At 46.4% G+C, this 17,282-nt stretch overlaps 1 protein-coding gene across 18 annotated transcripts in view; it reads right to left on the reverse strand.

Moving 5' to 3' along the window:
• Positions 1–17,282, reverse strand: part of LOC115120520 (formin-binding protein 1-like) — a 114,533-nt gene that overhangs the window by 25,344 nt on the left and 71,907 nt on the right. For all 18 annotated transcript variants that reach the window (XM_065017363.1, XM_065017355.1, XM_065017359.1 and 15 more), the window contains exons 7-8: positions 6,572–6,700; positions 1,385–1,531 (exon numbers count right to left, since the gene is read on the reverse strand). In XM_065017363.1, coding sequence (XP_064873435.1) covers positions 1,385–1,531; positions 6,572–6,700 — 276 coding nt within the window. The remainder of the gene's footprint in view (positions 1–1,384; positions 1,532–6,571; positions 6,701–17,282) is intronic.

Consider the following 17,282-nt stretch of genomic DNA (forward strand, 5'->3'; position numbering starts at 1 on the left):
CTGGTACCATATCGGTCAAACAACGGTAGTGGCAGCATCACGCTACTCTGCTCAATCAAGTACTCGCCCCACCTCTCAGTGACTCCAAAATGACACAATACATTATTTACCATTAATATCTATTGGGCACAACAATCTGAAACACAACCAAAAATAAACCTGCAAATGCATCCAACAAGTTTGTAGAGTTACATGCTTGATGTAGTCATTGCGTGTTAGGAATATGGGAACAAATACTACTACTACTACTTTAATACACAAAAGTGAATTTGACCTTCAAATGCTTGATTTCTAAATGGTAAATCTGATTTTTATGAAAATACCCTAAAATAAAAGGTGACATTCTGTACTGTCACCTCATATGAAACATTTGATCTCAAATCCAAAATCCTGGAATATAAAGCCAAATTAAAAGTTTTAGCTTCACTGTCCCAATACATTGCATTCGGAAAGTATTCAGACCCCTTTCACATTTTGTTACGTTACAACCTTATTCTAAAATGGATTTTTTTTTAAAATCCCCTCATCAATCTACACACAATAGTCCATAATGACAAAGCAAAAACTGTTTTTTAGATTTTTTTGCATCCTCTGTAGAGATGGGAGAACCTTCCAGAAGGACAACCATCTCTGCAGCACTCCACCAATCAGGCCTTTATGGTAGAGTGGCCAGACGCAAACCACTCAGTAAAAGGCACGACAGCCTGCTTGGAGTTTACCAAAAGGTGACTAAAGGACTCAGACCATTAGAAACAAGATTCTCTGGTCGGATGAAAGCAAGATTGAACTCTTTGGCCTGAAAGCCAGACACTACGTCTGGAGGAAACCTGGTACCATCCCTACGGTGAAACATGGTGGTGGTAGCATCATGCTGTGGGGATGTCTTTCAGCGGCAGGGACTGGGAGACATGTCAGGATTGAGGGAAAGATGAACGGAGCAAAGTACAGAGAGATCCTTGTCTGTACCTATCTCTCACCTTCTCTCTCTCCCCCCATAGGCCTCTCTTTCTCTGCACTCATTCTCTCATTATTGCTCCTGTTACATTGCTGTTTTCCCAGCTCTCTCTCTGAAACCATTAACTGTGGGAGTGTCAAGGGATGGGGCTTAATTTAGCCCAGAGATGATTGGCTGAGTCAGGCGGCTGAGTGAATGAGAAGGCTCCAAAGAAAGCATTCTCACCCGTTTTAATCCCAGGTCTTGTTATGACTTAACAGATGAGCATTTGAGGTGGATGGGTGAGGCAAATACCTCAGTATCTCTGAATTTTGTAAGGCCAAGAGCCTGGACTCTGGTGAGGGAGGAATACCATCAACAACACATAGTACCCACATGGTTCTAGCCTGGAAGAAGACTGTACATACAATCTTGTGCATGCATACTCACAGTCTTTGGCTCGATGGACTCAGCAGCCTTGGTCATTCCGTCTAGACATTTCCCTACAATAGGCAGCACCTCACGGTCCACCTCTGCGTATGTCTTCATGGACACACCCACCCTCTCGATCCGCCTCTCCTCCATCTCCTGGAGTTTCTACATACACACAAACACACAACGATCCTTATTACAATGCTGTAACACCAGCATCCTATTACATACTATAAGACAGTAGCTCTGTGGTCGTACCGCACTATACTGCTGCCAAGTATGTAAGGTACTGTAAATCTATGAAGATGTCTATAATTGGTTCAAAGATACCATAGTTCGGAGGTTGCTTTTCAAACTGGCTCTGACACCACTGGCCAGCAAGCCAACTCCATTACTATCACCGGCTGTAAAGAGGCCAGGGTTAACATCAGAGTCTGCAAGCCAACTCCATTACTATCACCGGCTGTAAAGAGGCCAGGGTTAACATCAGAGTCGGCAAGCCAACTCCATTACTATCACCGGCTGTAAAGAGGCCATGGTTAACATCAGAGTCGGCAAGCCAACTCCATTACTATCACCGGCTGTAAAGAGGCCATGGTTAACATCAGAGTCGGCAAGCCAACAGTGTTAACGTCATGTCATCACCTGGCATCACTATCATCAAACTATCATCTAACTCAAATGGGTTGCCAGCAGATGCACCAGTCTTCACCATGAGTGGGCACAGTCCGTTGTGAAGGAACTCTATGATGATCATCATCAACCTCTGTTTTATTCATCTACATTATTGTTAATTGTTAATAAGAGGACCAAAATGAAAATCTTTGTATTATTAACTTTAGTGTCATCTTCAAATGCATTGTGTCCATAAGTTGGGGTTGTAATGTATTTATAAATTGTCAATTAAATCAAAAGACATTGAGACAGATGAGGGCATCACTGTCTGTAGTAATGTGTATTTTCTTTACGTTATCTGGAATATATTGTGGATGAGGATGTAGTAATGTGTGGTATTGCCTGGAATATATTGGGGATGAGTGTGTAGTATTACCTGTAATATATTGGGGATGAGTGTGTAGTATTAACTGGAACATATTGGGGATGAGTGTGTAGAATTAAATAGAATATATTGAGGATGAGAGTGTAGTATTAACTGGAATATATTGGGGATGAGGGTGTAGTAATGTGTAGTAATACCTGGAATATATTGGGGATGAGGGTGTAGTATTGCCTGGAATATATTGGGGATGAGGGTGTAGTAATGTGTAGTAATACCTGGAATATATTGGGGATGAGGGTGTAGTAATGTGTAGTAATACCTGGGATATATTGGGGATGAGGATGTAGTATTAACTGAAATGTATTGGGGAGGAGTGTGTAGTATTACCTGGAATATATTGGGGATGAGGTTGTAGTATTGCCTGGAATATATTGGGGATGAGTGTAGTATTAACTGGAATATATTGGGGATTAGGGTTAGGCAATGTTTAGTAATACCTGGAATATATTGGTGATGACGGTGTAGTATTACCTGGAATATATTGGGGATGAGGGTGTAGTATTACCTGGAATATATTGGGGATGAGGGTGTAGTAATACCTGGAATATATTGGGGATGAGTGTGTATGTCACGCCCTGGTCGTAATATATTGTGTTTGTCTTCATTTATTTGGTCAGGCCAGGGTGTGACATGGGTTTATTGTGGTGCGTTTTGTCTTGGGGTTTTGTGGGGTGTTGGGTGTGTGGCTTAGTGGGGGTATCTAGCAAAGTCTATGGCTGTCTGGAGTGGTTCTCAATCAGAGGCAGGTGTTTATCGTTGTCTCTGATTGGGAACCATATTTAGGCAGCCATATTCTTTGAGTGTTTTGTGGGTGATTGTTCCTGTCTTTGTGTTTGCACCAGATAGGGCTGTTTCGGTTTTCACATTTCATTATTTTTGTAGTTTCTTCATGTATAGTTTTTTCCTTCATTAAAATATCATGAATCATCATCACGCTGTATTTTGGTCCGACTCTCCTTCACCACAAGAGAACCGTTACAGTGTAGTATTAACTGAAATGTATTGGGGAGGAGTGTGTAGTATTACCTGGAATATATTGAGGATGAGGTTGTAGTATTGCCTGGAATATATTGGGGATGAGGGTGTAGTATTATCTTGAATATATTGGGGATGAGGGTGTAGTAATGTGTACCTGGAATATATTGGGGATGAGGTTGTAGTATTGCCTGGAATATATTGGGGATGAGGGTGTAGTAATGTGTAGTAATACCTGGAATATATTGGTGATGACTGTGTAGTATTACCTGGAATATATTGGGGATGAGTGTGTAGTATTAACTGAAATGTATTGGGGAGGAGTGTGTAGTATTACCTGTAAAATATTGGGGATGTGGGTGTAGTATTAACTGGAACATATTGGGGATGAGTGTGTAGAATTAAATAGAATATATTGAGGATGAGGGTGTAGTATTAACTGGAATATATTGGGGATGGGGGTGTAGTATTACCTGGAATATATTGGGGATGAGGGTGTAGTATTGCCTGGAATATATTGGGGATGAGGGTGTAGTAATGTCTAGTAATACCTGGAATATATTGGGGATGAGTGTGTAGTATTACCTGTAATATATTGGGGATGAGAGTGTAGTATTACGCGTAATATATTGGGGATTGGGGTGTAGTATTACCTGGAATATATTGAGGATGGGGGTGGGGTATTATCTGGAATACATTAGGGATGAGGGTGTAGTATTGCCTGGAATATATTGGGGATGAGGGTGTAGTAATATGTAGTAATACCTGGAATATATTGGGGATTAGTGTGTAGTATTACCTGTAATATATTGGGGATGAGGGCGTAGTATTAACTGGAACATATTGGGGATGAGTGTGTAGAATTAAATATAATATATTGAGGATGAGGGTGTAGTATTACCTGGAATATATTGGGGATGGGGGTGTAGTATTACCTGGAATATATTGGGGATTGGGGTGTAGTATTACCTGGAATATATTGGGGATGAGGGTGTAGTAATACCTGGAATATATTGGGGATGAGGGTGTAGTAATGTGTAGTAATACCTGGAATATATTGGGGGTGAGGGTGTAGTATTGCCTGGAATATATTGGGGATGAGGGTGTAGTAATGTGTAGTAATACCTGGAATATATTGGGGATGAGTGTGTAGTATTACCTGTAATATATTGGGGATGAGAGTGTAGTATTACGCGTAATATATTGGGGATTGGGGTGTAGTATTACCTGGAATATATTGGGGATGAGGGTGGAGTATTATCTGGAATACATTAGGGATGAGGGTGTAGTATTGCCTGGAATATATTGGGGATGAGGGTGTAGTAATATGTAGTAATACCTGGAATATATTGGGGATGAGTGTGTAGTATTACCTGTAATATATTGGGGATGAGAGTGTAGTATTACGCGTAATATATTGGGGATTGGGGTGTAGTATTACCTGGAATATATTGGGGATGAGGGTGGAGTATTATCTGGAATACATTAGGGATGAGGGTGTAGTATTGCCTGGAATATATTGGGGATGAGGGTGTAGTAATATGTAGTAATACCTGGAATATATTGGGGATTAGTGTGTAGTATTACCTGTAATATATTGGGGATGAGGGCGTAGTATTATCTGGAATATATTGGGGATGAGGGTGTAGTAATATGTAGTAATACCTGGAATATATTGGGGATTAGTGTGTAGTATTACCTGGAATATATTGGGGATGAGGGTGGAGTATTCTCTGGAATACATTAGGGATGAGGGTGTAGTATTGCCTGGAATATATTGGGGATGAGGGTGTAGTAATATGTAGTAATACCTGGAATATATTGGGGATTAGTGTGTAGTATTACCTGTAATATATTGGGGATGAGGGCGTAGTATTACCTGGAATATATTGGGGATGAGGGTGTAGTATTGCCTGGAATATATTGGGGATGAGGGTGTAGTAATGTGTACCTGGAATATATTGGGGATGAGTGTGTAGTATTACCCGTAATATATTGGGGATGTGGGTGTAGTATTAACTGGAACATATTGGGGATGAGTGTGTAGAATTAAATAGAATATATTGAGGATGAGGGTGTAGTATTACCTGGAATATATTGGGGATGGGGGTGTAGTATTACCTGGAATATATTGGGGATTGGGGTGTAGTATTACCTGGAATATATTGGGGATGGGGGTGTGGTAATACCTGGAATATATTGGGGATGAGAGTGTACTATTACCCGTAATATATTGGGGATGTGGGTGTAGTATTAACTGGAACATATTGGGGATAAGTGTGTAGAATTAAATAGAATATATTGAGGATGAGGGTGTAGTATTAACTGGAATATATTGGGGATGGGGGTGTAGTATTACCTGGAATATATTGGGGATGAGGGTGTAGTATAATCTGGAATATATTGGGGATGAGGGTGTAGTAATGTGTAGTAATACCTGGAATATATTGGGGATGAGTGTGCAGTATTACCTGTAATATATTGGGGATGAGAGTGTAGTATTACCCGTAATATATTGGGGATTTGGGTGTAGTATTACCTGGAATATATTGGGGATGAGGGTGTAGTATTTTCAGGAATACATTAGGGATGGGGGTGTAGTATTGCCTGGAATATATTGGGGATGAGTGTGTAGTATTATCTGGAATATATTGGGGATGAGGGTGTAGTATCACCTGGAATACATTGGGGATGAGGGTGTAGTATTACCTGGAATATATTGGGGATGAGGGTGTAGTATTATCTGGAATATATTGGGGATGGGGGTGTAGTATCACCTGGAATACATTGGGGATGAGGGTGTAGTATTACCTGGAATACATTGGGGATGTGGGTGTAGTATTATCTGGAATATATTGGGGATGGGGGTGTAGTATTACCTGGAATATATTGGGGATGAGGGTGTAGTATTACCTGGAATACATTGGGGATGAGGGTGTAGTATTATCTGGAATATATTGGGGATTAGTGTGTAGTATTATCTGGAATATATTGGGGATGAGTGTATAGTAATGTATTGTAATACCTGGAATATATTGGGGATTAGTGTGTAGTAATGTGTGGTAAAACCCGGAATATATTGGGGAGTAGTGTTTAGTATAAATATAATATATTGGGGATGAGTGTGTAGAATTAAATACAATATATTGGGGATGAGGGTGTAGTATTACCTGGAATATATTGGGGATGAGTGTGTAGTAATGTTCATTCTGCTCCTGGTTGAACTTGGTCAGGTAGTTGGAGTATTCAGTCTTACTGTCTGCTGCAATCTGGTGTCTCATCTGAGCCTGCTGCCGCGCCTGAGGAGAAACAAACACACATCACACTTAATGAACTTGGTGCCTTCATGACTCACACGTGTGCACGCATACACACATGCACACACACCCACACTATCCCAGATGCAGGTCTGTTGAGGGAGCAGCAGTAGCAGAAGCCATTAGCAACACACAGTGTATGTTGAGTGATACACACACAAACAGGAAATAACCTAAAGAGCCATAAATACCCAACATAACCCTTGAATGAGAGGAATGGAATTCACCACAGACTACATACAGAGTTCTATGTCATGTCATCTGTCATGTGATACTCAGACAGTCCTCACCATAGTGCAGGTCATGGCTGCCCAAAGTAAGTTCCTTCCAACGGTAAACCAGGCCTGTCCCTCTCCTCCCTACAGTACACCAGGCCTGTCCCTGTCTGTCTCCTCCCTACAGTACACCAGGCCTGTCCCCGCCTGTCTCCTCCCTACAGTTCACCAGGCCTGTCCCTGTCTACCTTCTCCCTAACTTACACCAGGCCTGTCCCTGTCTACCTTCTCCCTAACTTACACCAGGCCTGTCCCTGTCTGTCTCCTCCCTACAGTTCACCAGGCCTGTCCCTGTCTAACTTCTCCCTACCTTACACCAGGCCTGTCCCTCTCCTCCCAAAAGTACACCCCGCCTGTCTCCTCCCTACAGTACACCAGGCCTGTCCCTGTCTGTCTCCTCCCTACGGTACACCAGGCCTGTCCCTCTCCTCCCTACAGTACACCAGACCTGTCCCTGTCTGTCTCCTCCCTACGGTACACCAGGCCTGTCCCTCTCCTCCCTACAGTACACCAGACCTGTCCCTGTCTGTCTCTTCCCTACAGTACACCAGGCCTAACCCCGCCTGTCTCCTCCCAAAAGTACACCAGGCCTGTCCCAGTCTACCTTCTCCCTACAGTACCCCAGACCTGTCCCCTCCTGTCTCCTCCCTACAGTTCACCAAGCCTGTCCCTGTCTACCTTCTCCCTACAGTACACCAGGCCTGTCCCTGTCCCTCACCTCCCAAAAGTACACCAGACCTGTCCCTGTCTGTCTCCTCCCTACAGTACACCAGGCCTGTCCCTGTCTGTCTCCTCCCTACAGTACACCAGGCCTTTCCCTCTCCTCCCTACAGTACACCAGGCCTGTCCCAGTCTACCTTCTCCCTACAGTACCCCAGACCTGTCCCCGCCTGTCTCCTCCCTACAGTTCACCAAGCCTGTCCCTGTCTACCTTCTCCCTACAGTACACCAGACCTGTCCCTGTCTGTCTCCTCCCTACGGTACACCAGGCCTTTCCCTCTCCTCCCTACAGTACACCAGACCTATCCCTGTCTGTCTCCTCCCTACGGTACACCAGACCTATCCCTGTCTGTCTCCTCCCTACAGTACACCAGGCCTGTCCCTGTCTACCTTCTCCCTACAGTACCCCAGGCCTGTCCCTGTCTGTCTCCTCCCTACAATATACCAGGCATGTCCCTGTCTGTCTCCTCCCTACAGTACACCAGGCCTGTCCCTCTCCTCCCGACAGTACACCTGGCCTGTCCCTGTCTGTCTCCTCCCTACAGTACACCAGGCCTGTCCCTCTCCTCCCTACAGCACACCTGGCCTGTCCCTGTCTGTCTCCTCCCTACAGTACACCAGGCCTGTCCCTCTCCTCCCTACAGTACACCTGGCCTGTCCCTGTCTGTCTCCTCCCTACAGTACACCAGGCCTGTCCCTCTCCTCCCTACAGCACACCAGGCCTGTCCCTCTCCTCCCTATAGTACACCAGACCTATATTTGTGTGTCTCCTCCCTACAGTACACCAAGCCTGTCCCTGTCTGTCTCCTCCCTACAGTACACCAGGCCTGTCCCTGTCACCCAAGCCATACCATATTTCTATCAATGTTAGGTTCCATTCGAATTGAAGGCAGTCAATTCAGGAAGTAAACAAAGATAATTTATTTTCAGTGACTTCTCAATACACTGAATTCCCAGCTATTTCTTTTTAATGTGTTTACATTTCAGAATTTTACATTCAAATCACTTGAATTGACTGCCTTCAATTTAACTGAACAAAAATATGAATGCAACAATTTCATTGATTTTACTGATTTACAGTTCATATTGAAATAAATTAGACCCTAACCTATGGATTTCACATAACTGGGATAAAGATTTACATCTGTTGGTCACAGATACTGTACCTCACAATTGCCCTCAGGATCTCGCAACGGTATTTTGGTGCATTCAAATTGCCATCGATAAAATGCAATTGTGTTCATTGTCCATAGCTTATGCCTGCCCATACAATACACCCCCCCCCCAAGACACAGAAACAGACACAAACACAGGGCTGGCATAATAATCAAATGGAGGAGGGACACAACTTCTTGACTACCACACCTATACAGAGTGAACAGAGCGGTGAATGTGTGTAAAAGAGAGGCAGGTGTGTGGAAGGATAGATACACCCTGACAACACTAATGATCAACAAACCTCAAACTCTAACCTCAGCTGCCTCACATCCTGTTGACTCACTAGGCAGTAAACAGTGGATAACCTAGCTCAGTATGATACACACACCAAACACACACCTCTTCTGCAGAGACACTTTAATCTCTGAAACAAATCTAAAACCACAAAGCTAAAATGAGACTGAAATGTCTTAAGGCTCGCACATATTGCACCTAATCTAGCGTTCGTCTGCCGCTCATTCATCGTGTGGTAGAATAGCCGTGCACTCAGTTTGCAAATTACATTCAGAGGTGCTAAGTATTCTGGGCCAGCAAAAGCTACTGGTGTGTCCGAGACCTTCCAGAAATAAATAAATGCACCTTACCGACATACATGTCTTGTCAGTGTTTTGAATAAAGAAAAAGGAACAGAAATAAATGTCTGATGCTTTTGCTTGCATAGCCACATTAGCCAAGCAGTACGTTGATTAATGTCAACGGTGCTAAGGATAAAGCAAGCAGAAGGTTTTGACAAATACACACATGAAGAGACTGAGCGATATAAGCCTAAACTCACAGAAAAAACAACAGGTATGAAGACACAGCAAACAGACCACCAAAGACAACTTATTATGCTAAAAAGTAAAAAGCAACCCTACAAACAGAGATATATAGACACACCTGAGAGGACAGAGAACAGTGCTCAGTATTGGACAGAGTCCAGATATAGCACAGTGCTCAGTATTGGACAGAGTCCAGATATAGCACAGTGCTCAGTATTGGACAGAGTCTAGATATAGAACAGTGCTCAGTATTGAACAGAGTCCAGATATAGCACAGTGCTCAGTATTGGACAGAGTCCAGATATAGCACAGTGCTCAGTATTGGAAAGAGTCTAGATATAGGACAGTGCTCAGTATTGGACAGAGTCCAGATATAGGACAATGCTCAGTATTGAACAGAGTCCAGATATAGCACAGTGCTCAGTATTGGACAGAGTCCAGATATAGGACAGTGCTCAGTATTGGACAGAGTCTAGATATAGCACAGTGCTCAGTATTGGACAGAGTCTAGATATAGCACAGTGCTCAGTATTGGACAGAGTCTAGATATAGCACAGTGCTCAGTATTGGACAGAGTCTAGATATAGCACAGTGCTCAGTATTGGACAGAGTCTAGATATAGCACAGTGCTCAGTATTGGACAGAGTCTAGATATAGCACAGTGCTCAGTATTGGACAGAGTCTAGATATAGCACAGTGCTCAGTATTGGACAGAGTCTAGATATAGCACAGTGCTCAGTATTGGACAGAGTCTAGATATAGCACAGAGCTCAATATTGGACAGAGTCCAGATATAGCACAGTGCTCAGTATTGGACAGAGTCTAGATATAGCACAGTGCTCAGTATTGGACAGAGTCCAGATATAGCACAGTGCTCAGTATTGGACAGAGTCTAGATATAGGACAGTGCTCAGTATTGGACAGAGTCGACATATAGCACAGTGCTCAGTATTGGACAGAGTCCACATATAGCACAGTGCTCAGTATTGGACAGAGTCTAGATATAGGACATTGCTCAGTATTGGACAGAGTCCAGATATAGGACAATGCTCAGAATTGGACAGAGTCCAGATATAGGACAATGCTCAGTATTGAACAGAGTCCAGATATAGGACAATGCTCAGTATTGGACAGAGTCCAGATATAGGACAATGCTCAGTATTGGACAGAGTCCAGATATAGCACAGTGCTCAGTATTGGACAGAGTCCAGATATAGGACAGTGCTCAGTATTGGACAGAGTCTAGATATAGCACAGTGCTCAGTATTGAACAGAGTCCAGATATAGCACAGTGCTCAGTATTGGACAGAGTCCACATATAGCACAGTGCTCAGTATTGGACAGAGTCCAGATATAGGACAATGCTCAGTATTGGACAGAGTCCAGATATAGGACAATGCTCAGTATTGGACAGAGTGCAGATATAGGACAATGCTCAGTATTGGACAGAGTACAGATATAGGACAATGCTCAGTATTGGACAGAGTCCAGATATAGCACAGTGCTCAGTATTGGACAGAGTCCAGATATAGGCCAGTGCTCAGTATTGGACAGAGTCCAGATATAGGACAATGCTCAGTATTGGACAGAGTCCAGATATAGCACAGTGCTCAGTATTGGACAGAGTCCAGATATAGGACAATGCTCAGTATTGGACAGAGTCCAGATATAGGACAGTGCTCAGTATTGGACAGAGTCTAGATATAGCACAGTGCTCAGTATTGAACAGAGTCCAGATATAGCACAGTGCTCAGTATTGGACAGAGTCCACATATAGCACAGTGCTCAGTATTGGACAGAGTCCAGATATAGGACAATGCTCAGTATTGGACAGAGTCCAGATATAGGACAATGCTCAGTATTGGACAGAGTCCAGATATAGGACAATGCTCAGTATTGGACAGAGTACAGATATAGGACAATGCTCAGTATTGGACAGAGTCTAGATATAGTGTCACGCCCTGGCCTTAGTATTCTGTGTTTTCTTTATTATGTTGGTTAGGCCAGGGTGTGACATGGGTGATTATGTGTTGTCTTGTCTAGGGGTTTTGTAGATTGATGGGGTTGTGTTCAGTGTAGTATTCTAGGTAAGTCCATGGTTGCCTAGAGTGGTTCTCAATCAGAGGCAAGTGTTTATCGTTTTCTCTGATTGGGAACCATATTTAGGCAGCCATATTCTTTGGGTATTTCGTGGGTGATTGTTCCTGTCTCTGTGTTTTGCACCAGTTAGGACCGTTTCGGTTTTTCCACGTTTTCTTATTTTGTATAGTGTTCACGTTTTCATCTTTCATTAAAGATGTTTATAAATAACCACGCTGCATTTTGGTCCTCCTCTCCTTCCCAGGAATAAAACAGTTACAGAATCACCCACCACAACAGGACCAAGCGGCGTGGTGACAGGCAGCAGGAGCAGCGCAAGGAGGAATGGACATGGGATGATGTGTTGGACGGCAATGGTTGCTACACTTGGGAGGAGATCCTGGCGGGAAAGGATCGCCTCCCATGGGAACAGGTGGAGGCAGCTAGGAGAGCAGAGGCAGCCGGAGAGAGGAGCCGTCGATACGAGGGAACACGGCTGGCAAGGAAGCCCGAGAGTCAGCCCCAAAAATGTATTGGAGGGGGAACACAGGAAGTGTGGCGAAGCCAGGTAGAAGACCTGCGCCAACTTCCTGTGCTTACCGGAGGGCTAGAGAGACCGGGCAGGCACCGTGTTATGCTGTGGAGCGCACGGTGTCCCCAGTGCGGGTGCATAGCCCGGTGCGGTACATACCAGCTCCTCGTATCGGCTGGGCTAGAGTGGGCATCGAGCCAGGTGCCATGAAGCCGGCTCTACACATCTGGTCTCCAGTGCGTCTCCTTGGGCCGGCGTACATGGCAACAGCCTTACGCATGGTGTCTCCGGTTCGCCTACACAGCCCAGTGCGGGCTATTCCACCTCGCCGCACTGGCAGGGAGACCGGGAGCATTCAACCAGGTAAGGTTTGGCAGGTTCGGTGCTCAAGAGCTCCAGTGCGCCTGCACGGTCCGGTCTACCAATACACGCAGTCAGTCAGGAAAGCTAAGGCCAGCTTCTTCAGGCAGAAGTTTGCATCCTGTAGCTCCAACTCCAAAAAGTTCTGGGACACTGTGAAGTCCATGGAGAACAAGAGCACCTCCTCCCAGCTGCCCACTGCACTGAGGCTAGGTAACACGGTCTCCACCGATAAATCCACGATTATTGAAAGCTTCAATAAGCACTTCTCAACGGCTGGCCATGCCTTCCGCCTGGCTACTCCAACCTCGGCCAACAGCTCCGCCCCCCCCGCAGCTCCTCGCCCAAGCCTCTCCAGGTTCTCCTTTACCCAAATCCAGATAGCAGATGTTCTGAAAGAGCTGCAAAACCTAGACCCGTACAAATCAGCTGGGCTTGACAATCTGGACCCTCTATTTCTGAAACTATCTGCCGCCATTGTCGCAACCCCTATTACCAGCCTGTTCAACCTCTCTTTCATATCGTCTGAGATCCCCAAGGATTGGAAAGCTGCCGCAGTCATCCCCCTCTTCAAAGGGGAGACACCCTGGACCCAAACTGCTATAGACCTATATCCATCCTGCCCTGCCTATCTAAGGTCTTCGAAAGCCAAGTCAACAAACAGGTCACTGACCATCTCGAATCCCACCGTACCTTCTCCGCTGTGCAATCTGGTTTCCGAGCCGGTCACGGGTGCACCTCAGCCACGCTCAAGGTACTAAACGATATCATAACCGCCATCGATAAAAGACAGTACTGTGCAGCCGTCTTCATCGACCTCGCCAAGGCTTTCGACTCTGTCAATCATCATATTCTTATCGGCAGACTCAATAGCCTCGGTTTCTCGGATGACTGCCTTGCCTGGTTCACCAATTACTTTGCAGACAGAGTTCAGTGTGTCAAATCGGAGGGCATGCTGTCCGGTCCTCTGGCAGTCTCTATGGGGGTGCCACAGGGTTCAATTCTCGGGCCGACTCTTTTCTCTGTATATATCAATGATGTTGCTCTTGCTGCGGGCGATTCCCTGATCCACCTCTACGCAGACGACACCATTCTATATACTTTCGGCCCGTCATTGGACACTGTGCTATCTAACCTCCAAACGAGCTTCAATGCCATACAGCACTCCTTCCGTGGCCTCCAACTGCTCTTAAACGCGAGTAAAACCAAATGCATGCTTTTCAACCGATCGCTGCCTGCACCCGCATGCCCGACAAGCATCACCACCCTGGATGGTTCCGACCTTGAATATGTGGACATCTATAAGTACCTAGGTGTCTGGCTAGACTGCAAACTCTCCTTCCAGACTCACATCAAACATTTTCAAATCGAAAATCAAATCAAGAGTCGGCTTTCTATTCCGCAACAAAGCCTCCTTCACTCACGCCGCCAAGCTTACCCTAGTAAAACTGACTATCCTACCGATCCTCGATTTCGGCGATGTCATCTACAAAATGGCTTCCAACACTCTACTCAGCAAACTGGATGCAGTCTATCATAGTGCCATCCGTTTTGTCACCAAAGCACCTTATACCACCCACCACTGCGACTTGTATGCTCTAGTCGGCTGGCCCTCGCTACATATTCGTCGCCAGACCCACTGGCTCCAGGTCATCTACAAGTCCATGCTAGGTAAAGCTCCGCCTTATCTCAGTTCACTGGTCACGATGGCAACACCCATCCGTAGCACACGCTCCAGCAGGTGTATCTCACTGATCATCCCTAAAGCCAACACCTCATTTGGCCGCCTTTCGTTCCAGTACTCTGCTGCCTGTGACTGGAACAAACTGCAAAAATCGCTGAAGTTGGAGACTTTTATCTCCCTCACCAACTTCAAACATCAGCTATCTGAGCAGCTAACCGATCGCTGCAGCTGTACATAGTCTATTGGTAAATAGCCCACCCATTTTCACCTACCTCATTCCCATACTGTTTTTATACTGTTTTTTTATTTATTTATTTATTTACTTTTCTGCTCTTTTGCACACCAATATCTCTACCTGTACATGACCATCTGATCATTTATCACCCCAGTGTTAATCTGCAAAATTGTATTATTTGCCTACCTCCTCATGCCTTTTGCACACATTGTATATAGACTGCCCATTTTTTTTTCTACTGTGTTATTGACTTGTTAATTGTTTACTCCATGTGTAACTCTGTGTTGTCTGTTCACACTGCTATGCTTTATCTTGGCCAGGTCGCAGTTGCAAATGAGAACTTGTTCTCAACTAGCCTACCTGGTTAAATAAAGGTGAAATTTAAAAAAACGGTCCGGTCTATCCAGTACCACCTCCACGCACCAGCCCTCCGGTGGCAGCTCCCCGCACCAGGCTTCCTGTGCGTGTCCTTGGCCCAGTACCACCAGTGCCTACACCACGTACCAGGCCTGCAGTGCACCTCGCCTGTCCAGCACTGTCAGAGCCTTCCTCCTCTCCAGCGTCGCCTGAGCTGCTCGTCTGTCATGCACCGCCAGTCGCCCGTCTGTCATGAGCCGCCAGAGTCGCCCGTCTGTCATGAGCCGCCAGAGTCTCCCGTCTGTCATGAGCCGCCAGAGTCTCCCGTCTGTCATGAGCCGACAGAGTCTCCCGTCTGTCATGAGCCGACAGAGTCTCCCGTCTGTCATGAGCCGACAGAGTCTCCCGTCTGTCATGAGCCGACAGAGTCTCCCGTCTGTCATGAGCCGACAGTCTCCCGTCTGCAAGGAGCCGCCAGAGCCGACAGTCTGCAAGGAGCCGCCAGAGCCGACAGTCTGCAAGGAGCCGCCAGAGCCGCCAGTCAGCATGGAGCAGCCAGAGCCGCCAGTCAGCATGGAGCAGCCAGAGCCGCCAGTCAGCATGGAGCAGCCAGAGCCGCCAGTCAGCATGGAGCAGCCAGAGCCGCCAGTCAGCATGGAGCAGCCAGAGCCGCCAGTCAGCAAGGAGCAGCCAGAGCCGCCAGTCAGCAAGGAGCAGCCAGAGCCGCCAGTCAGCATGGAGCAGCCAGAGCCGCCAGTCAACATGGAGTAGCCAGAGCCGCCAGTCAGCATGGAGCAGCCAGAGCCGCCAGTCAACATGGAGCAGCCAGAGCCGCCAGTCAGCATGGAGCAGCCAGAGCCGCCAGTCAGCAAGGAGCAGCCAGAGCCGCCAGTCAGCATGGAGCAGCCAGAGCCGCCAGTCAACATGGAGTAGCCAGAGCCGCCAGTCAGCATGGAGCAGCCAGAGCCGCCAGTCAACATGGAGCAGCCAGAGCCGCCAGTCAGCATGGAGCAGCCAGAGCCGCCAGTCTGCCAGGATCCGCCAGAGCCGCCATTCAGCCAGTATCCGCCAGAGCCGCCATTCAGCCAGGATCTGCCAGAGCCGTCAACCTGCCTGAGCCATCTCTTAGTCTTGGGCTACCTATCAGTCCCGAGCTACCCCTCAGTCCCGAGCTACCCCTCAGGCCCGAGCTACCCCTCAGGCCCGAGCTACCCCTCAGGCCCGAGCTGCCCCTCAGTCCCGAGCTGCCCCTCAGTCCCGAGCTGCCCCTCAGTCTGGAGCTGCCCCTCAGTCCGGAGCTGCCCCTCAGTCCGGAGCTGCTCCTCAGTCCGGAGCTGCCCCTCAGTCCAGTGGGGCCCTTTGTTAAGGTTACTAGGCCAAGGTTGGCGGCGAGGGTCGCCACTCAAGGGACGCTAAGTAAGCGGACTAAGACAGTGTTGGAGTGGGGTCCACGTCCCGCGCCTGAGCCGCCACCGTGGACAGACGCCCACCCAGACCCTCCCCTATGGGTTTAGGTGTGCGGCCGGGAGTCCGCACCTTTGGGGGGGGTACTGTCACGCCCTGGCCTTAGTATTCTGTGTTTTCTTTATTATGTTGGTTAGGCCAGGGTGTGACATGGGTGATTATCGGTTTGTCTTGTCTAGGGGTTTTGTAGATTGATGGGGTTGTGTTCGGTGTAGTATTCTAGGTAAGTCTATGGTTGCCTAGAGTGGTTCTCAATCAGAGGCAGGTGTTTATCGTTGTCTCTGATTGGGAACCATATTTAGGCAGTCATATTCTTTGGGTATTTCGTGGATTATTGTTCCTGTCTCTGTGTTTTGCACCAGTTAGGACTGTTTTTCCACGTTTTCTTATTTTGTATAGTGTTCACGTTTTCATCTTTCATTAAAGATGTTTATAAATAACCACGCTGCACTTTGGTCCTCCTCTCCTTCCCAGGAATAAAACCGTAACATATAGGACAATACTTAATACGGGATGCTGAGGCCACTAACATCCCACTGGGCACAGACGTCAATTCAACGTCTATTCCATGTTGGATCAATGTAATTTCAATTAAATGAAGTGGAATCAAAGTTGATTCAACCAGTGTGTGCTTGAACAGGTGATCGTGTTTTGGGGTGACCTGTGTAAGCGATGAGAAACAAGGTTGAAACTTGAGACAGTTATAGCACATGCTCTGCCCAGTGTGGACCTACCTTGTAGGAACTTTGCTTCAAGGTATGGCAGAAAAATAAATGACAACAAAAGCACACAAAGTTAGCCACTTCCTGCTGAACAGGAAGCAGAAACTTTTATAGACACTGCATAGTCATTGCTCCAGGGGCTCTAGGTGGTAGGCCA

Source organism: Oncorhynchus nerka, linkage group LG4 (assembly GCF_034236695.1).
Source record: "Oncorhynchus nerka isolate Pitt River linkage group LG4, Oner_Uvic_2.0, whole genome shotgun sequence".
Lineage (NCBI taxonomy): Eukaryota > Metazoa > Chordata > Actinopteri > Salmoniformes > Salmonidae > Oncorhynchus > Oncorhynchus nerka.